The sequence below is a fragment of the Apostichopus japonicus genome, chromosome 11 (assembly GCF_037975245.1).
Source record: "Apostichopus japonicus isolate 1M-3 chromosome 11, ASM3797524v1, whole genome shotgun sequence".
NCBI classification, from domain to species: Eukaryota; Metazoa; Echinodermata; class Holothuroidea; order Aspidochirotida; family Stichopodidae; genus Apostichopus; species Apostichopus japonicus.
This window is the reverse complement of record NC_092571.1, coordinates 20,272,711-20,295,101: the sequence shown is the minus strand read 5'-3', so window position 1 is coordinate 20,295,101 and position 22,391 is coordinate 20,272,711. Positions and strand designations below refer to the sequence as shown.

The following is a 22,391-nucleotide window of genomic DNA, read 5'->3' as shown; positions in this document are numbered from 1 at the left end:
CATACATACATACATACATACATACATACATACATACATACATACATACATACATACATACATACATACATACATACATACATACATACATACATACATACATACATACATACATACATACATACCCACGCAGAACTGTTTTTGTTGTTGTTGAATTTTTTATCGGAAAATTGTGGCATTCAACCCCTTTAATTCCGCTTTGCTTTTGCTTATCGGAAATAAATAATCGTTTTTCATGATTCTATTTTCGTTTGCAATACTTGTATATCCGTTGGAATAAATAACCCTATGTTGAACTTAATGTTTATACTTTCCTCTCGCGTTCTTCTCCTTATCTGTGTTTGAGAGGTTTACCTCTTGCACTCTTATCAAAATAACCAATGCTTCCTCTTATTATAAATATAACAGTGCAGATTAATTACATCTTTCTTTTCTCTCCCGAATGTCTAACTTTTTCATGTCATATATCTCCTTTGCCCTCTACTTCAACCGAGCAGGGATAGTCTCTGAAACTGCCGCGAGAGCAGTCTTGTATACCGCCAACTACTAGCCGTCCGTACCCATGGCTGCGGCGTTGTTATCTCCATTACAAAGCTTTTCTAACTCCTCGATCACGGATGCTGATGTATATATACATTTCATCAAATAGGCCTATGTCTTGTATTCCTGATGTCTAATATTTAATGACTTCCAGAGACAGTTCTTTATCGATATATACATGCATGTTTTTGTTATTACATTTGGAAGTATGAACTTTTCACGAACCTTGCTCGAGTTCACCCAAGACATTTTTTCCCTCCTAGTTTTTACGGCGGTAATCACATACTACCCTCGCTCCCCACTGCCCCTGTTGTGAACTCTCCGAGTCGTCGTCTCAGAGCGGCGCTACATGGGTATAGCTTAGGACATGGCTTAGGGTTTACTATCATAAAATTTGATTGGATTAGTTTTCTCAGAAAAAGAGGGTACGCCGCTGATATGCTGGCTGAGTGGTGTGCGTGACAACAACTTAAGATTCAGGAAAAAAGTATAATAACCTTGGTTACTGTATTATATATATATTAATACACAAATACTTAGTTACAGAATACTGGGAGTATTGACTTTCTTTAATAGAGTTTATTCCTTATTTTTATGGCGGAAAGCCTGAAAGTGTGACTTCAAATTTAGTAGACTGAAGACGGGTATGAGGAGGGGTAGTGAGGGGTGCAGCACCTGGATAAAATCGTCTGTTACATGACCCCTTTGTTCTCCATTCCAAGTTCGATTGACTGATATTAGTACAATTACGTTGCGGTTCACAATTCTCTAAACTTCACGTAGACCTACATAAATTTTGGGACTTGTATTCACAATTGTCTCATGTATAGAATCACATGTTGTTGTTAGAAACACCGTACATGTACGCCGTGCAGTCAACATCATCATCATCATCATCATCATCATCATCATCATCATCATCATCATCATCATCATCATCATCATCATCATCATCATCATCATCATCATCATCATCATCATCATCATCATCATCATCATCATCATCATCATCATCATCATCATCATCATCATCATCATCATCATCATCATCATCATCATCATCATCATCATCATCATCATCATCATCATCATCATCATCATCATCATCATCATCATCATCATCATCATCATCATCATCATCATCATCATCATCATCATCATCATCATCATCATCATCTCAGCAGCAGCAACAGCAGCAACAGCAACAGTAGCAGTAGTAGCAGTAGTAGTAGTAGTAGTAGTAGTAATGGTAGTAGCAGTAGTAACAGTAGCAGTAGCAGTAGTAGTAATAGTAGTAGTAGTTGTAGTAGTAGTAGTAGTAGTAGTAGTAATAGTAGCAGTAGTAACAGTAGCAGTAGCAGTAATACTAGTAGTAGTACTAGTAGTAGTAGTAGTAGTAGTAATAGTAGTAGTAGCAGTAGCAGTAATACTAGTAGTAGTAGTAGAAGTAATAGCAGTAGTAGCAGTAGCAGTAATACTAGTAGTAATACTAGTAGTAGTACTAGTAGTAGTAGCAGTAGTAGTAGTAGTCATAGTCGTAGTCGTAGTAGTAGTAGTAGTAGTAGTAGTAGTAGTAGTAGTAGTAGTAGTAGTAATAGTAGTAGTCACTACAGGAACGTGAATTTTTTCCTTCTCCTGATAAGCAAACATTACGGTCAATAGTTACGATTTCCCCATAGCAACAACAACAATAATAATAATAACAACAATAGTAACGACGGTAACAACAAACAATGCCTTTAATTTGTCTATTAGAAATAGTTACTCAAATTCCAAAGTATATGATTAAAATTATGTCATATTCGTCGTATTGTCTGTTTGAAAGAAGACAGCCCGCGCATAAGACAGCCCGCGCATATAGTTAATCAGCGTTTCACTGACAGCAGTGCTCATCATACGTATTATTGTGTATTATTACGGACTTATCGTACACATTCTACGGTCAGGAACTGCGTGAGGCGTGAGGCGTGTCAAATAAAATAGAGGGCAATCTTTACAAAAGTGAGAACAGTAAGTAAAAGAGCGGGTAACAGTGGTCATGTGATGTTTGCAAGGAATATTGAAAAGGTCCCGCATTTTCGAGCTGGAATAGCAACTCGCAAACTCAAACAGATTCTTCATTTCCCGTTTGTTATAGTGGTGTACTCACGGGGGAGAGGTTCGCTGTAGGGTAGCTGGGGGGGGGGGGAGGTGAGGTTAGGGTGATGCGGAGGTAGGTAACGTCTTCATCTCACAACGAAGCTCGCCTCCAACTGACGTCTGACCTTCCAGACAAACATACAACAGCATATATATATTCACAAGCCAGTGAATTGTGCTTTCGGATTGATATACACCGACTGAGCAAAACAGGTGAAAATATACCTTTCAAAAACTTAGTGACTCCCCTCCCCCACCGACCCCCCCCCCCAACCTCCCTCCCTGCATTCACATATCTTATTAGATGATAGTGATATTTTTTGAAAGTACATGATTACGCTTATGTATATTATTATATATTAACTGAACTAATGTGGTTCTCATAAATGTTCTGTCGGAAGGTTCAGTGTATTTTAGCAATGCAACCGAATGATGTAATAAGAGGCAATAGATTAGGAACGTAGCTGGCACCGAAGGGCGGGACATGGGGTAAGCTCTAGTTTTGCCTGGAATAAAAATATGTAAATTGTTGTGTACACTATTTGGGGTGGGGGGCTTGGAGGGGTGGGTGGGTGTGGACCACCTCTCCTTCTTAGGTTGCTGATGGCTTTGTTTTGCAATCGGTGAGAAGTACTGGTCCTTCCAAATCAAATATGTTACTTGATAGAGCGCTCTTGGAAATGCGAAATAGCGACATGAGATTCATTTGTTGTGCTTTCAATATGTCAATCCGTCTTTTAAGTTAGTTTTGGATGAAAACAAAGCCTACAAGTTTAAGATTGAAATAACAGAACCAACCATATTACCGCTTACACTCCATGTTAGATATATTATATATTCAAGTATTTCGCCAAGGTAAAATTTGTGCTATATAACCCCCAACCCACCCCACGAATGAAATTTGTCAAGTCAAGAAAGACGAATAAAATAATCAGGCATTACACAACTCTTTGAATTTTGCTGACTATAATATTACGTGTACCTCCAAAATATATCTAAGTTTGCACAGATAGTCAAGTGGTAAATAAATTTGTCAATCCATTGTTCTTGGCGAAAATAAAAATGAAATATTCTGTTATCACCATGGAAACAGTTACACACAACATGCACGGATCAGGAACATTCAACAGAGCATTTAGCCATGACAAATTTTATAAGGCATTAATTGTGATCATGTTATTTACGGCGATAAAAGTCTGTTTTCCTTCCCTTGTGATTTTGGTTGACGGGGAGTACTGAGAGTGGATTTACTTTCCCTCAGTTTCCGGGACGTCACGGTTAATGCAGATCTGACCAGAGGGGTGGTGGGGGGGGGGGCATGGGAGTACAGCCCGGGATTATGGAAACATATAGAGTGCACCGCGAAAATATGAGATAAAGAAGAGTGTATTCTCATTTCAAAATAATCTTAAGATAAATGAAGAGTACCCCCCAAGAAAAAAAATGAGTGAGAGGGAAGGGGTTGCTTTCTCACAAGCCCGACATGACGCTCGATGCCTTTCATAATATACTGTTGACTTTGCACGTGATGTAAGAAGTGGCATAATATGACAAAAACAACTCCTGAATTTGATTGGTGTCGAATCAGAAACCCCTGGATCGGTTACAATCGTTTTACCATTTCCTTAATCTCCATTTAAAGGTATACTGCACTATGATTGTCAAATAGTACCTTACAAACGCGTATGGCAAGCCATGTGGGACAAACACTGCATAATATATCCGCGTATTAATTCGAATATATACGCGTATTAATTCGAATATACATGTGTTGTAGCCTACATGTGTAAAGTTTCGCTTTCTGAAGCGATCTCTCGATCCCGCCAAAACATTTATCGTTGGTATATGTACACAGCAAGAGCGGAAATGTGTATATTCTAATTAATCCGTGCATATATTGGATTTAATCCCCATATGTATTTTATTTAATACGTGTATATATTCGAAATAATACGTGTATATATTCGAATTAATACGTGTATATATTCGAATTAATACGTGTATATATTCGAATTAATACGCGGACATTTTTAAGTCATATGATTGGCTAATAATATATACGCGTATATATTCCAATTAATACGCGTATAAATTCCAATTAATACGCGGATATATTATGCAGTGTTTGTCCCACATGGCTTGCCATAAACGCGGCTATCTTCATTACAATATACGCCTAACTCCATTAAAATCTAATCATTAAATTGATGATGCTTATAGGTGATTGCTTATTCGCCTTAAATTTGTTTTCCCTTCAATAATTGCTATTTAATTTGGTTGATTTTCCTTTGAAAAGAAGTTGGTACCTGTGAGAATATTACATTTTAACATCTTAATGGAGCCTCTGTCGCATTTCTAATGAAACTTAATCACCTTTATACTAGTATATAGTTAACGCTATACAGTAGTCATTGTGGCGTGCAACAATACTTAACTCGATTCGAGTTTCGTAAATTTCGTTTCGTGGTATTCCACTTAAAACTTAAACTGCTTTAGCTTGTTCTCTCTCTCTATCTCGCTTTTTCCACCTCCATTGCCTCTGTCTTCTGTCAATTCTATAGGTATACCTTTAAGGAAACTACTCAAGATCAAAATCCTTAGTTCAAGTTCGAGAAGTATGATATTTAAAGAAGGAAGAATATCGAAGAAAATAACATTACATATTTCATTTCTGCTTCCGGTTTTCATGTTTCTGTTATTGTTGTTGTTATAGCTGGTTACCGTATTTTCCCGGTGCAAATACCATATATAATCCCTCTGATATGGTTGTCAATTATCAAACACAAGTTTCATATACACGCAGGATAGCAACCTATACTTCAGTGTAAACAATCAGTTAAACTACAAAATCTAACATCACAAGTCTTTCTCAAATGTTTCAATGGAAACCTCATGCAATGTATCAGGGGCGGATTCTGGAATTTTATAAATGGGTCGAGGGGGTTGTTGCCCCGGGCCGTTGAAGTCAACTCCCATGTAGGGGATCTGGGCGTCCTGGGGTCCCGACGGTATCCACTGGACATCACCACACGGTTTTCCAACCTGACTGGCTTCAAACAAGTTAGGCCTACTATAACTTCTTGTAAATGGGTATGGTATTTTGTATTTGAAGTCGCTACCTCAATGAGGCCTAATAAGTTTTTTCTTTAAATATATGTTAAAAATTGACATGAACTTTATATGGTCAAGGCAAGCTAAATAATAATAGCAGCAACAAAATTAAACAGACAAACCTTGGTTATTAAGGTTTTCAAACGGTTTGTGATATAAGCATGCTTACAGCAATATTTAAAACATGGACAGGATTAATGAAAATCTTACAGGAAAATAATACAAAAATATTAAAATTGAAATTAATTCTCTATTATTCATATCTCTGGCAGAGAGCCAAGTATCTATCATACGTCAAACTGTTCTTTGAAAACAAAGGCGGACAAAAGTTGGAAAAGATTATCTTGATAAAGTATCTGACCTTTAATACGAGTTTTTTTTTTATTTTCTTTTAACTTTAAAATGATTGCAAAACAATACCTTTCAACTGCAGTATACGGTAGAAGATCAAAAGCGAGGACTTTAGATCTACATAACTTATAACTAGGTATGAAATTTTAAAATGACTTAAACACAAACCGACATGCATTCTTTAGGGGCTTTTGCATTCTAAGCATTCTGTTTTAAGCTTTGACTTTTTAAAATTCGCCTAATCACCGATTTCCAAGAAGGAAAACAAAGTTATATAAATCAACCTAGTTTGGGTTATTTCACGACTAGTCTTTTTATTTTACGGAACGATACGTTATAACAATAGCATTGCCATGGATACAGGTAATAATAAATGGAAAAAAATACGTAGGAATTGAGTAGAAAATGAAGAAATATTTGAGAGGAAACTTATACACCCCCCAAAGGAACTAGAAGTAGAATTGAAAGGTATCTTACAACCAGTTAGCCTATCTCAGAATAACAAGAAACTGTACCTACATACCATGCTTTCCAGCCCTATGGTTACTCATTTCTGTCTTGAATAATTATTGGTAGCACCCGATTAGTTTCAAGCGCTTGTATGGCGCGAAGTCGAAAGAAACACACTTTGACAACAAAAAAAAAAGTCACCCAAGTCTTAGCTTGGGCACCGTGAAAACCAAAACACACGAGATATAACGTATGTTGTAGCCACCATCTACAGTTAGTCTGTAGTCCGTTAGTTAATTCACTCTAATGTATTAGTTCCTTGTGGAATGCTTGATATCTCTATATGTTAATATTGTACAAATATGACTACATAGTTTAATTCTTTTTCATTCTTTTTTTACATTTATACCAGTTTTTCATAAAAAATAAAAAAAACACCTTGCTTGCAACATAAGCAAAAGTTTGAAAGATATTAAAAGTGTCCTTGCGCATAATTTACAAGATGAAAATGCCTTTAAGATGTATATGTCATATACTTTAAGCAAGTCCAAAATGACGTCACAGACTCATATCTGCAAATATATGAATATTCATATATACACCTTGAATGAGGCTCTACTAGACAGAAAGTGTTACGTGTTACATGCTAGGTGAATAATCTTAAAGGTGGTAGGCCGTACATATACTGCGGAGACAATCAACTACATAGCCCACACGACCGCTGTTCCACGTTGACTACCTAACCAGTTACGTATCTACCATTAATAATGACATCGTAAGTCCTATGACCAATTTCTCTACCATAATAGCCTGTCACTTTATTTATGAAATCTAGAACGGGATGACAATAGGCAGAATGTATGGTCTTGATATGTCATAGACAAAGAAATAGTAATTAAATTCTTAACTGGAACATACTAGGCCTTCATTCCTCCCCTGTCGATAAAAGATCACTTTATATTATCTTTTTCTCCACTAATTCAAGACAAAAATGTCAACAAACAATATATTGATAAAGTGTCTGGTAACCTTTTGAAATACCTTCAATATTCTTTGTACACACATTCGGAAGGCATGAGCAATGATATATAACTCACTTCGTAAAATTTCTAATTTAAAACAAGAAGTACTTTGCTTGATTGTATATACCAAAACACTTAATTGAGAGTGAAGAGTCACTCTTTGAGATCGCCCAGGATGATCATTCTATTCATACGTGAATGAAGTCATTCTTATCAAATGGGTTTACTACAAGGGCGGCGGAAGCACTTTTAATCTGGGGGGGGGGGGGCACCGACGTCAAAGGGCACTTTGCAGAAATTCGATTGGACTGATGCAGCCTGATATTAGTATACCCTTTATAACTCTTATTGTATTATCTTATTAGCGTATACACATCACCCCATCAACGCCCCCCCCCCCCCCCCTCAAGGAAGAAATGCATACTAGTACTGCAATGTGCAAATTGAGAAACAAGTTTTCATTCGAGACAAAATGAGGTGAAATCATGCTAATTGCTAAAGTAGGAATCTGCCGAATGAGAGTTTATTTCTTGTTAAAAGCTTAACAATTTTTTCCATTCGAAATAGCTTTGAGTTTGACCCACAGAAATTCATTAAAAGTCAGGGGCGTAGCCAGGATTTGCAAAGTTGTAGGCGCGACTATCTGAGCGGAGCGCCACCATCAGTTGGCGCGGAGCGTACAAGAAATTTTTTAGTTTTACATACCCCCAGATGGCCGGAAACGGCCCTTCACGATGGTTCATTTTGGTTCCATTGCCTCTTGCTCACTTGAGACACCTCATTCAATATCCCTTTTAAACCCCAAAAAACAAACGAGTTAAAATAGTACGTACTTTAATACTACATAATGTATTTAAAATGAGCAAGGTACATGTACAGAGTATAGTCTTACTTTTCAACTTCTGTTACTTGTAGATACAAAGATAGGCCAGAAATATCTTTGATACAACTATAGCCAGTTATTGTCTTTGGTACAACTGTACAGTAGCTCGTAAATGTTTATCGAAAAGGCTGTTTTGGAACTTGGAACGCCGATCGTGACAACAACAGGCAACAAAGTGCTGCAGCTCTATACAGATATAAAGTCTGTTAATCAACGATAGACTTATTTGACTGTGGAATGTTTCTCAACTGAAATTTTATCTGCGTAAACGGGTTCTTAACTAGATGTTAAAAAACTCACAAGATCGTATCCTAGTCTTTTTCGTCGGGTAGAGTGTTGAATGAAACGGCACGCGATATGAATGACAGCCTAGATGACAGAAGAATAGGTCACCTAATTTAGCCATATTCTTGCTACGTTCATTTCAATATTTTTTCCTGTCTCGACTCTTAAACTTATCCAGCAAGCTTATGGATTTGAATTATGGTTGTTTTAATAAAAAAGATAACTTGGCCAAAAAAGTGTAGGCCCGGGCCCACAGTGCTACATACTGGCTACGCCCCTGATAGTTCTAAATTAGGATTAGATCTCTTACTGAAATATCGCTGACCTAATATGGTGATCAAGAGTACAAGTTTTATGTAGAAAAAGGGCACCTTTTTAACCTGAGGAAAAGTGGGGGCACGTGCCCCCTGTGCCCCCCCCCCCGGTTCCGCCGCCCTTGGTTTACTAAATTTACTTGTTTGAGAAAGAGAGTTTTCATTAGGCTAAATTACTCATAAGAAATTCTGATTTATTCACTCGTGTGAAACTGTTCAATCTTCTAACAACCAAATGTTGACTCTTGACAATTTTGAAGGTGTGACAATAAGGCATTATTGACCTTTATTGCATCATACGCGTTCCATACATGGGAAAAACCACATCAGTTGAAAATAGCACGGGAATTAGCCCAAATAGCTATATATAGCTAGGCCCTAGGCCAACTTTCTTCGCTATACTAGCTCTTGTACAGTATTATGTAAGGGACCACACGCGATAACAATCTAATTTGCAGCTTGCCTTGTTGTGCGATAACCTACAGCGACATTTTCTTGTGCACGAAAAAATATAGCGCGAGGGTGTAACGTTTACGTATTAATAGTAGCTCTATTAAGCATATTGAACATTTATTATACAATAATAACATCACCTGTCGCTGTCTCCGAGGTTGTACTAATACTAGTGTTGCTAAAACTGACACTTGCCATAGCGTAACGTTATTGTAGCCTAACCAGATTTAGGATTAGAGTGAAGCCTAACCGTTTCCCTAATAGCAATACTTATCATAGGCTCGACAGAGGTTAGACCATTGTGTTTTTGCAACTGCAAGACGTGTCAAGTGTTACACTAACAATACCGAACCCTTCAAATATTGGGTTAACGTTGGGTCTCTAGGCTAGGCCGCAGTACTAGGTACCCCTACTTGCCTAGTCTACTACTAGGCCTACTAACAAGTAACACTTGACAAGTGACAGTACAACTTACATTACAACAATACAAGGCTACAGTGTGGAATAGCCTAGGGTAGGACTAGCAGTACCACCAAATCGAAGTGTGGCCTATGCATTTCTTACAACTCCACTGGCCACTGTAAATCAAGATGGGAGTACCAAAATTTTACCGCTGGATAAGCGAACGATATCCTTGCCTGAGTGAAGTTGTGAAAGAAAATCAGGTGAGTTGTTATGGGAAACTTGACTGTTGACACTGTGTAAAGATAACCTTGCAAAGTGTAGGCTATCATACAAATTGTTAAGCCTAAGCACTATATTTATCAATAGCTGGCAGCATATTCGAACTTGACAACATTTGTCAATACCTAGCTAAATATGTTTACCAAATATGTACTATGAATTTCAGTTACACTAGGAGCTTATTGCCTTTTCTAGCCTATATCATGTGGCATACGTTGGATGTGCCTGTTTCCAGAAGGGTCTGTAGCCTAGCTTATTGCAGAATAATGTCAATTGCAGATTACTATTGTTAGGAAATTTGTCAAACTACATACAGAATTATCAAGGTATATTATTTTTCTATAGTAGACCTATTATTATGGACGATTTAACCTAGAGGTAGATCTTTGCACTGTAAATACTTCCAATCTGGTACCGTATGTCTCTTGTAGCCTGTATCCCTACGTTGGCACACCTTCGAAAGCGATGAAATTGCACTTGCTTTGTTCCATATTCTCTCTGTGGCAACACACTAACCTACAGTGACCACAGAAAAGAAATTTGACACATGTATGCATTTTATTTTGCTCTGATAATAAAAAAAAATCCTGAAAAGTTTTCCAGCCAATCTTAATGGTAACTAGTATGATATTCCAATTGCTCTCTGCCAGTCTTTTCGAATAAAATCTTTTTGAAAAACCTGTTCAGTTTGATTGAGCCTCCCTTCTACTTTTTTAAATGGGCATGTTCATGTTTAAATTTCAAGTTATAAAACCATTTGTAAAGGGTAGAGCAATCGAATGATATGTAAAGTAAAGAGAAAACTACTTTCAAGAAACCTTTATTATACTCTTTCTTAATCGTGGACTTTCTGCGTCACCACATCGTTCTTTAACTTTGATGAGCATTTGAGTTGAAAATTCTTTAAGTATGGTTTGCAAATTTCTTTCTGAAGAAATGTTTCTAATACATATGCCTGTAGATCATGGTATCTTTATCACTCACCTCACCTTTACTTTCAGATTCCAGAATTTGATAATTTGTACCTAGACATGAATGGTATCATCCATAATTGCTCACATCCTAATGATGACGATGTTCACTTCAGAATGCCCGAGGAGAAGATGTTCAAGGATATATTTCACTATATTGAGGTTAGACATAAATTCTTTGTGTATATTGTCCAGTAAGGTTAATCCACACATTGTTCTTTGTCCTTTTGAAAATGGTTTGGTTATTGATGAGTCTGCAAGAAGGAATAACTAAATGATCTGGTATCTCACATTCCACAATAATACAGTCTTCTAAGACGAAAAAAAAAAATTGGTGGGTTGCGGGAATTTTCAAGACATTGGAAAGTTTTCTCCAGTTTTCCAGCCCTTGCAGATGGAGTATGGAGATCTTTTTTAGTTTTAAGGTTTTAAACATGAAGTGCATAGTCCAAGCTACTGTAGCTTTCAAAGAATTCTGAGCAATGAGTACCAATTCTGTACAGTTGTGGGTCATAGCTCAGTCCTAATTGAAGATCCAGGTTCGTTGGCCTAAAAGTTTTGCAGACTGCTCCTCTGCTGAGTTGGTTTGCCTATTTAAAGATCGTGTGTTGTTTGCTTAATGATACTGCAATAACGTTTCACTCAGAAACCGCATCACTTTGAGTTGCTGAGAATGTTTGCGAAGCAAGCATTTACGACCCTTGGAATTAAGTTTGCCTACTCTCTCTCAAGTTTGATCTGTCTTGGTTAATGGGGTTTGCATATCTTGCTACATAAATTATAAGTGAAAAGATAGCGTATGAGCAGTTTATTGTTCATTATGTAGGTTATGAATCTAAAGAGTATTGAGTAAGGAATTATAAATTGATTCTTATATGTTTGTTAATAATAAATATTCGCTAGGTATCTTATCATAGATCCGCTTCTATGAATGAACTGCATTGGGTAGGAAAACGCAAATATTATTGTAACCACATGTCACAGTATTTTAAATTGTCAGGGTTCTTCAAAAATGGAAGCAAACAACTTTTAGGATGTTGGAAAGGATCTGTAGCAGTTACTGTTAGCTACAGACAGATACAGTAGGCCCTAAATGTATCTGTTTATAAATGCTGGAAGTACTAGGTGCAAGAGTAGAGTAATATACTGGCATGCTACAAATATACCTTGAGCATTATTAAACAGACTGACTTTTAGGAGAGAAGAATGGTGGTTGTTGCTGTGTGATGTGAATAGAGGTAGGAATTCTATTCTACATTGCTGTTAGAGTTTAATTTTAACACTTTTACCACCTTGACTGCATGATGTAAATGTTACATCATCAGAGAATTTTAAGTAAACAAACTGTCATTTCAAAAACAGGTTTTTGCTCCTAAGAACGAAACACGACAATTGTCTGCCCATTTTTCGTAGGTGCTGTTTCGCATTATAAGACCACGCAAGGTGTTCTATATGGCAGTGGATGGAGTAGCACCAAGAGCTAAGATGAACCAGCAACGTGGACGAAGATTTCGGTAAGCCCAGAGGAAGTCTTTTCCTTGCGAGACAGAGAGATATATTTTTTGGTACAGTACTTACTACAGAAATAAGTTGAACCAATTGTTAAACAATTGAATGATATTAGTCAAGGATAACTCAGTTAAATTCATAGTTTGTAATGGTGTTGTGTATGATCGGTAATTAGTTGATCTGTTTGAAAAAAAATTGGCACTTAAGGCAAAGTGGTGTCTAAGAGAGAGATAGTGTTATATTACTGCAACAAAAAAGTACTAGGTTATGATAAAATATTGCTGTTATAAATATTTCACAAAACAAAGCATGAATCATAATGTCTCATGCCATGGAAAAAACACTTGAACACAACATGTGATGTCACAACTTTCCAGAGTTAACTTTCCTGAGGATGCAATACTTACACGTTCATTAATAGAAGATGTACTCCCTCTTTCGCTAGCCAGCTGTTCACATACCATATGAATCGTGTGGAAATACCGTAGCACCCTTCCATAAGTTGCGTCACTGAATTCGTTAAGGACCGAAAAGCCTGAAAACTCAGTGAAGCTGCATTAGCATAGAAAACGTTAAGGTGCCATGGAAATGTTCAAATAAATGTCTGGCAATTGTTTTTTTTTCTGCGTTCGGCGCTAAGCTTTAACGTTCCACTAACCTGATTCTCTAAACGTCACAGATCAGCCAAGGAAGCCATCTGCAAAGAAAAGGAAGCCATCTCTAAGGGAGAGGTTTTACCGACGGAGAAAAGATTCGATTCCAACTGTATCACCCCCGGCACAGAGTTCATGGTACGACTGCAGAAACAGCTCGTGTACTTCGTCAACCAGAAGGTGACAAACGACCGTCTCTGGCAAGGAGTGCGAGTGTACCTCTCAGGACACGAGGTTAGTCCGGTCTGCCTCTTCGTGAGGGCTAGGTGGAGAGGTCAATCAAACAATACTCAAGTTGTCCAGAGATTTCTGGATACAAACTTCCATCAAACCACATTCTTTGTTTCTATATGAAGGCTTGAATGGTATATTTCTTATATATGATTGAGTGGCTTGTGCTTTAGAAAGAATCACTCTTGCCTTACCAAAAGCCAAAAATTAAAGGGTTTGGGGGGGTGGGGAATGGGAGGAAAAATGGCATTTCTAGTTCAAATGTCATTTTTTCTGTTTTCCAGACATTTGTAAATTGTCTCTGACCTTGGCTCCTTTTTTTTCTTCGTAGTTTGATAAACACAATAAGTGTGGTTGAAATATGTGCTGCACAACTTAGACAACAAAGTTTGTATCGTTCAAGGCTGAAATCTGCCATTCCAATGAAATCGAACATTCTCTCGTTTAATACCTTTTATCCACTTTGTCCATACTTTGATCAAAAATATTCTAAGAAATATATATTATGCAAGGTAAACGCATGCTTTTGTTCATGAAAATGCATTTTCTATCAGACAAATACTGTTAATTTAAATGCCAAACTGTGATAACTAAGTTTTACCTTATTTTATGTTGTGCATAGTTAATGCCATTTCATGAATATTAATTGTTTTGTTAATTTTAGACCCCAGGAGAGGGCGAGCACAAGATAATGGACTTCATTCGATCCGAGAAGTGTGCAAAGGATTACGATCCAAACACAAGACATTGTCTTTACGGACTGGATGCTGACCTTGTGAGTATGATGTAACATTATGTCAAATCTTTCAGAGAATGTCCCACCTCCCCCCACCTACCCCCTCCCACTATCTTCATGGACTGGATGCTGAACTTGTGAGTATTATGTAACCATATGTCAAATCTTTCAGAGAATGTCCCACCTCCCCCCCCCCCCCTTACTGTCTTCATGGACTGGATGCTGACCTTGTGAGTATGATGTAACAATATGTGAAATCTTTCAGAGAATGTCCCACCACCCGCACTGACTTTGCTGATGCTGCAGTGTCTCCTGAACCATCGAGCTAAATAAGGTTGACAAAATATGCCTGTGCATTGCTCCAAAGTCACTGTGAATGCTGAGAATGGAAGGGGAGGGGGGCGTTATTTTCTAGCAAGTGCCATCTTCCAGAACATTAGTATTAACTAAGTTTGCCTTGAACCGTTCCATCTGTACATGTCCATTGTGGACTCATTAAGTTTATCTGCTTTGACAACGTTACCTATACCTTCAGTTACAACTACTTAGACTGACTGTCTTCATCTCAAATCATTGAATATACATGAGCGTTAATAATATGAAATAAATCACTGGTATCCTTGAAGAATGATGATAGCATTGCATCTTAAGTCTTTGTATATACATGAGAATGTACATTTATGTACACATGTCATATGTGGTTGTACTAGTATCGATTGATTAATTAAGCATCCTCAGAATCCTCACTTACATGTCTCACCACAACTATAGCACTCTGCCATGTCTCAAGTAACTCTTTAAACTTTTAACAGGAGCTTTGTGATTACTGGATGTTTGACCTATTCATGAGCAGTTTAAATCATGGAATGGCTTATATCGTCACTGATCACAATGGGTGTCTCTCATCTTGTTTTGTTTTCCAGCTCATGCTAGGATTGGTTTCCCACGAACCTCATTTCTCGCTGCTGAGAGAGGAGGTTAGATTCGGTAGACAGGCTCAGTCTCAACGACCTACCACTCCTGAGGAGACTACATTCCATCTGCTGCATTTGTCGTTACTCAGGGAATACCTCGCAGAAGAGTTCACCGAACTTAGGGTAGGTCATCTTCCATGTTTGATGGTCGAATCCCACTGCTGCCACCAAAGTTTATTACTAGTTGGAGGACAACAGGACACCACAAAAGAGCAGAGTTGTACACATATGTGACAGGTTTAGAACTAAGCCCATTTGGTCGAACTGATATGTATAGCTTTAAGAGATCTATCTTGCTAAAATTGACATAAAACACACTAACCGGCTCTGATGGTAGAGTGTGACACATGACTACCTTTCAGTTCACAAGAAGTAAAGAATAAATGGCGAGCTGCTAAGAACGACTTTTAACCAAAGCGCAATCATGGAAAGTGTGAAAATGATTTCTGTGACAGCAGTCTGAATTTTAAGGGTTCTATGAGTAGTGTGCACATGTCTATGATTACAACTCATCCAGATTTAACCAGTCTCGGTCATGTAGGCTTTAGTTGAGCCAATACGACACATCACGTCATCATGAATGAAACCTTGTCTACAAAACTGAAGACTACAATTCCCCGTTTTCTCATCAAATATAACCAATCAAGGGAAAATATTTTTGCCCATGATTTTAACAAGCACCAGCCATGAACAGATGACGGTGTTTCAGTTTGCGCTCCCCAGTAAACCAGTCTGACCAGTCTGCAGGAATCCGTTTTAGGATTGTTGGTCTCGACAAGTATCGTAAACTATGTCAAAAGTTGCTTTCTGTCCTTTCAGTATTCATCAATTGACAGTTGGTCCTTTGGTGGCGCTAGACTTTCCTCGTAGGTTTGTTCAACCACAATATGACTTATAGCCTGTGAAAAGCCATGGCTGAGTGTTCACCATAAATAAACTAGTTGTTCCTCAGGTCACCGTAAGAATGGTACTCATTTTCCAACAAGAAAATTATAAACATCTGGGCTCACTTTGCAATTCTCAAATAAAAATCAATCGTATAGATTTTGCTACTCGACTGGTAAATTTGGACTGAGCACTCCATTGTAACACATTCTGTTTACACTCATTTTATGATTTCACTTCCCAAAGATTGACAAAGACCCTCAGCAAACTCTTGTTGCCCATTTTTGGCTCGGAATTGTCTTCTGCAGCTACAGTATACATAACCGACCCCGTTAACAAATTTAAAACTTAACATTGAAATCTTACAGTATAATGTAAACGATAAGTCAGCATTCACTTGTAGAGATTGCATATTGTTTCATGGATCCTAAGTGATGGTACCCCGACACATCACCATGGTGATGGTACCCCGACACATCACCATGGTGATGGTATCTACACATCCCATGGTGATGGTACCCCGACACATCACCATGGTGATGGTACCCAGACACATCACCATGGTGATGGCACCCCTACACATCACCATGGTGATGCTCAGGGTATCTGACACACATATTGTACCATCCTTCACCTCTCCCCATTCAGAGTTTACCTTGGTTTGACATTGAATGCATCATCGACGATTGGGTCATGATGGGGTTCCTCGTAGGAAATGACTTCATTCCGAACCTTCCCAACATGCATATCAACCATGGTGCCCTACCAGATCTCTACCAGATGTACATCAAACTACTCCCAAGCCTCAACGGTGAGTCTCTATTAACACCTCTCATATTGCAGTAAATATGCAAGGCTTTTAGCAAGCAATGGACAAGGAGTAGGGGGTGAGGGGTGGGGGTATATCTTTCGTTTTGCTGGTAGAGAGCAGAGATATCTATTGACAGTGGCAGCGCCAAGGGGGGACTTGGGGGGGCTTTAGCCCCCCAACTGAAGTAGTCAGCCCCCCCATTAGCCCTCCCAACTGAAATAGGCCCCCCAAAAAAACCTCATTGAAACAATATAGCCTACCCAAAGTTTTGTCAGCCATAACGCAGTGCTACAATGGTCAATGGAAATTTTGATGAATTTTTCACATGATAATAGTCACTGACTCAGTTGTGGTGCAGGAAGCATTGTTTTGGTGACTGATAAAAACAATTCACCCACAGGTGTTCTCATACGGCAATGTCGTGTGCGTTTCACAAACAGCGTGTATACAGACTAAAACAGGAGTTGTGTCAGAGAGCGCGATATAATAATTGAGCAAAGGAATTGGATCTTTCACAGCAGGTAATATTTTAGTGATACGAAAACTGTGAATTGGTATCTTCCATTCTAATTTGACTAAAGTTACTCACAAAAAAATGCATATTTTTGGAGAAATTTTCAGGTGACAAAAGCCTCGCTAAATTACCACCATTTTGCATGTAGGCCTTTCCAGGATTGTGAAAAATTTCAAAAGGGGAGGGGGGCACCCCCTCCCCTTATACCCCTCCCCCAGGACGGCAATCACTCAATCTTGTAAGCCACCAAAAAAAATGGCTCAGCCCCCCTTAGCCTCCCCAACTAAAAATTCCTGGCGCCGCCACTGTCTATTGACCTCATTCTTCTCTTACCTGCATCCAATCTATCAATATCAGGATTATGGTATTAAATGTATTCATCTCATGGAATTGATCTATTTCAAAAAACCGATGAAGCCCTTCTAAGAGGAAGGATGCAATCTGTTTAGCCTTACCCCATTGAACTTCCTGTCAAATGTAATAGGAGACCCAGTAAGTAAATGTGTACTTGACCTTGACACTGGCACCATGATGTTACATTATATTCATTCCAGGAAAGCTTGTGTTTACCCTGAGGGGTTGCTTTAGTCACTTGATATGGTAGATGAGTCATCACGGATCTAGATGGCTTCATTCTGTAAATATTGACTCCCATACTTGGCTTTTCTTTTTTCTATCCTAGGATACATTAACAACAACGGTAAGCTCCACCTGAGGAGGTTTGAAACATTCCTGAAAGCTCTCTCCAAGGTGAGAATTGCTATAAATAAACTATTGGAAATATTTATTATTGCACCCTAGTAAGGTACTGAGGTGTTGTGAAAGGTTTGGGAGGTGGGGGTTGGGGGGGGGGGGAGTAAATGCACCGCTTCAGATAGAGAAATAACTATTGGAGAGCCTGGATGGTTACGTAGTTGTTAGTAATGGAATAAATTTGGAGATATTTACTCGTGAATAAACAGTCAAGACTCTAATATAATGGACTTGGATTAGGACTTGGATTAGCCTCAGCTATCATTGAGTATCCTTCCCACATTCTGATTAACAGTGAACACAAAATGATAAGACATGGTGGGGGGGGGAGAGGGTTATGGGCCAGGGGGAAGTAACAGTTTCAAGAAGGTTGGGACCCTACTGCTTCACTTTACTGTTTTCTTTTCCGTTGTAATTTATTTTCAAACCATTTTTTTCCTTATAGCATGATGAAGATGCTTTCAAACAGACCATGGAGGAGTTTGACTATCTCACCTCCAAGAAATCAAAGGAAGCTTGGAAGAGCCAGAGAGTTCAAAAGAAGATGGAAGAAAAGGAGATGAGAAAGAAGGTAATCTGAATGTGTCAGGGGTGGGGAGGTTGTAGATGGGTGTGGGGGATGGAGTTGAGGTTGGAGATGAGAGGTGGGATGGAGGTTATGTTGTAGGTGGGAGTGGAGGGGAGATTGTAGATGTGGGGTTGGGTGGAGTAGAGGTTGTAGATTGGGGTGGAGGTTAGGTTGTAGATGAGGGGTGGGATGGAGGTTAGGATGTAGATGAGGGGTTGGGTGGAGGAGAGGTTGTATGTGGGGGTGGAGGGAGGTTATAGGTGGGGGAGGTTGTAGGTGGGGGTGGGGGTTGTAGATGACAGGTGGGGTGGAGGGGAGTTTGTAGTTGGGGTGGAGGGGTAGTTGCAGGCAGGGGTGGATGGGAGGCTGAAAATGGTGGGGGGGGGAAATAGGTGAGAACAGAAGTAAAATGTAAGAAGATAATGCAAGCAGGAAGATGATCTGGATGATAACAACAATAGCCTGTTTATTTTTCTTGGTATCGTTTAAAGTTGGCGGAACAGAACATGATATTACAGCATGCGATTAAGTACGAGTCAAACCCTCTCAGTGAAGACTTGGAAGATGACAACGAATCTGTAGATTCGTTGGCTGAGGAGCTTAAGAACAGCGGCCTCCAAATCATGGACTTCTCAGGTAAGAAAACATTTCATTCAATATTACCGGCCCAAAAACAATGTACCTTGCTATCTATAAGTTGTGAAATTGGATCCAATTGTCGTTCTAAATTTGCTTTAAAAACTATCAATACCTGCTTCCCCTCCCCGTCCCCCCTTTGTCACCAAAGTTCACATTTCAAACATTTAACAAAAACTTTTGTGCATCCATTTGGTGAAAAAAACCTTCAGAAAAACCTTCAGATAGCTTGCCATATCGGGAAGAAGTATTTAATTTCTGTTAAAGTGAAATTTTATTTGGCAGTTAATGTGTTATTCAGTGTTAATCATGTGTTATAACCATGACAACTGAGCTGAATAGGTCTTTAGTTTTTGTACTTAAGTACTTAAAGTACAATTTATCAACAAAGGGAAGATAATATTTCTTCATAAGATTTCCTTTTTGGTCTTTGGTCATTTTGGACTTAAATTCAGTGTAAATTGACAGTTAATGAAACATACATCAAATTTTGGGAGAGAAGAAAAAAGAGTATTTTAGAAGGAAACACATGATTGTTGTCTTATTTCAGATGCTAGTGATGAAGATTGTGACACATCTGCTCTGGAATTGAAGATGAAAAAGAGGCAATACTACAGAGATAAACTGGAGAAGGATATTGTTTCTGAGTGAGTAGAAATGAAGTATGTTTACGTCCTCAGTGTAGAATGCTGATGTCTTGCAAGCATATCACCTGATACCACCTTGTGCAATACTATCCAGACCAATGAGAATTAGTTCACAACTGGCAACGAATATATCCATGAATAGAGATATCTGCTTGCCAGGCAGATGCAAATGAACTAGATATTAATATACTTCATCTTTCACCCCTCACAGTCCATTATTTGTGATGTATGTATGAATATGAATATTTATGATTGATGAATATTTATGATTTTATGAAAATGCATGATTTATGAATATGCATGATGAATGAATATGCATGATGAATGAATATGCAGGAATGTATATAAAAAGCATTGAATGAATCATGAGTATATTGCATGATCATGAATATTCATGATTATGAATATGCATGAATTAATGAATATGCATGAATGTATATTAACAGCATTTATGTGCTATTATTTTTCAGTGAGGAAGTCAAGGTGCTAGCGCTAGAATATGTGAGGGCCATACAGTGGATCTTACACTATTACTATGATGGTGTCCAGTCCTGGAGCTGGTGAGTTCTTGGAGCTTCTCTATCTAAAGAAGCTCGAAAGAAGGAGGACAGTAGTTTGACCCTCAGTGGGCTAACAAACTTGATAAGGCTCTGTGTTAATGTCTTTATTACTGTTTAATTAAAATAACATTTGTCTAGGGCAGGAAGGGATGCCCTCTGTATTTTGCAAAATAAATTGCCAAAATTGTCCTTCCGTCATATTCTGCGTAAGTCCCTGTGCACTATTTGACTATCATTCCCACCTCTCTGCTGATAAATGGACTCCTTTATCTACTCTATCTGTTTTTAACCAATACCTCTCTTCATTGACCAGGTACTATCCGTTCCACTATGCGCCCTACGTCTCGGACATCACTGGGTTCAGTAACATGAAGTTGGAGTACGACATGAGCAAACCGTTCCTTCCCTTCCAGCAGCTGCTGGCCGTTCTTCCTGCTGCAAGTAAAGATTTTCTCCCTGAAGCCTACCAGGTATGTATATCAGGTGTGTGTGCCAGGTGTGTATGCAAGGTGCGTGTGCCAGGTGCGTGTGCCAGGTGTGGTGGTGGTGGTATTTGTAATATGTGTCAATTTGCTCCCTGAAGCCTACCAGGTATATATGCCAGGTGTAGTGGTGGTGTTTGTAATATGTGCAGTCAATTTTATGGCAGTTTTGATGCTAACAGAATGCCACTGATAATTAGTGTATGGGCTATGTGTATGGGCTATGTGTATGGGATAATGTGTGTGGGATATGCGTATGGGATAATGTGTATGGGATATGTGTATTGAATAATGTGTATGGGATATGTGTATTGGATATTGTGTATGGGATATGTGTGTGAGATATGTGTATCGAATATGGGGTATGGGATATGTGTGTGGGATATGTGTGTGGGATATGTGTACCGGGTATGGGATATGTGCATGAGATATGGGATATGGTTGGGTACAGGAAGAATGAATTGGTTTTGTTCTGTCAACTAAACTCTCATTGGGCCCTCCAAAAGTCAATCTTTCCCTATCTTTCCATATTTCACCAGGGTCTGATGGTTAATTCCAATTCTCCTATTATTGACTACTACCCAGCAGAGTTTGAGGAAGACCTAAACGGCAAACAACAATCTTGGGAAGCCGTTGTGAAGATACCATTCATAGACGAGGTAATAATAAAACTGATTTGAACAGATTATTTCTGTAAAGTTAAAGCTAACCAATGCTTACTGTGTGCCTTATGTAACAGACATTTCATAATATAAGAGGTGTTGAAGGTAATAGTTAAACTGTTTTGAACAGAGTTACTATAAAGCTAAAGCAACCAGTGCATCCCGTGTGCGTTATATAACAGACATTCTATAATATGAACTTCATAGTAAAACTAAACCAGGAGTCATGGATTTAAACGCTAGCGATATCGCTGTCACAGTAAAGTTATTAGACGCCTACATGAGAGGTAGTCAAGACCTACACATACATTGTAAGAACAGTATCATGAATATTTCCATATTTGTTGTCATTTCTGTGCTTGCTTTCGACTTTCTTGAGGGTTGCCCTTGTCTCCTTTGTGTCCCTGTGGGGTACCCTGTTTTTTCCCTCAAAGAATCAAAGGCAATTTTCTAACATACCCTAGGAAAGTTTCGTAGACACAGGCACCAGCTGTGTCATGTCAATATCTTAGGCCTACCAGTCCAGTAAAATATAGCATAAAATCGATAAAAAAAGATAAAAAGTTT

The 22,391-nt window shown here is 38.5% G+C and overlaps 1 protein-coding gene across 2 annotated transcripts in view; it reads left to right on the top strand.

Annotated features, from left to right (window-relative positions):
* The first annotated feature begins 9,484 nt into the window (after window positions 1-9,484).
* LOC139975733 (5'-3' exoribonuclease 1-like) overlaps window positions 9,485-22,391 on the top strand; it is a 36,465-nt gene continuing 23,558 nt past the window's right edge. For both annotated transcript variants that reach the window (XM_071983844.1, XM_071983842.1), the window contains exons 1-14: window positions 9,485-10,213; window positions 11,234-11,365; window positions 12,617-12,717; window positions 13,392-13,599; window positions 14,261-14,371; window positions 15,256-15,429; window positions 16,840-17,002; window positions 18,199-18,266; window positions 18,715-18,840; window positions 19,329-19,473; window positions 20,024-20,120; window positions 20,591-20,680; window positions 20,994-21,150; window positions 21,702-21,821. In XM_071983844.1, the coding sequence (XP_071839945.1) occupies window positions 10,139-10,213; window positions 11,234-11,365; window positions 12,617-12,717; window positions 13,392-13,599; window positions 14,261-14,371; window positions 15,256-15,429; window positions 16,840-17,002; window positions 18,199-18,266; window positions 18,715-18,840; window positions 19,329-19,473; window positions 20,024-20,120; window positions 20,591-20,680; window positions 20,994-21,150; window positions 21,702-21,821 (1,767 nt within the window). In that variant the 5' untranslated portion in view covers window positions 9,485-10,138. The remainder of the gene's footprint in view (window positions 10,214-11,233; window positions 11,366-12,616; window positions 12,718-13,391; window positions 13,600-14,260; window positions 14,372-15,255; window positions 15,430-16,839; window positions 17,003-18,198; window positions 18,267-18,714; window positions 18,841-19,328; window positions 19,474-20,023; window positions 20,121-20,590; window positions 20,681-20,993; window positions 21,151-21,701; window positions 21,822-22,391) is intronic.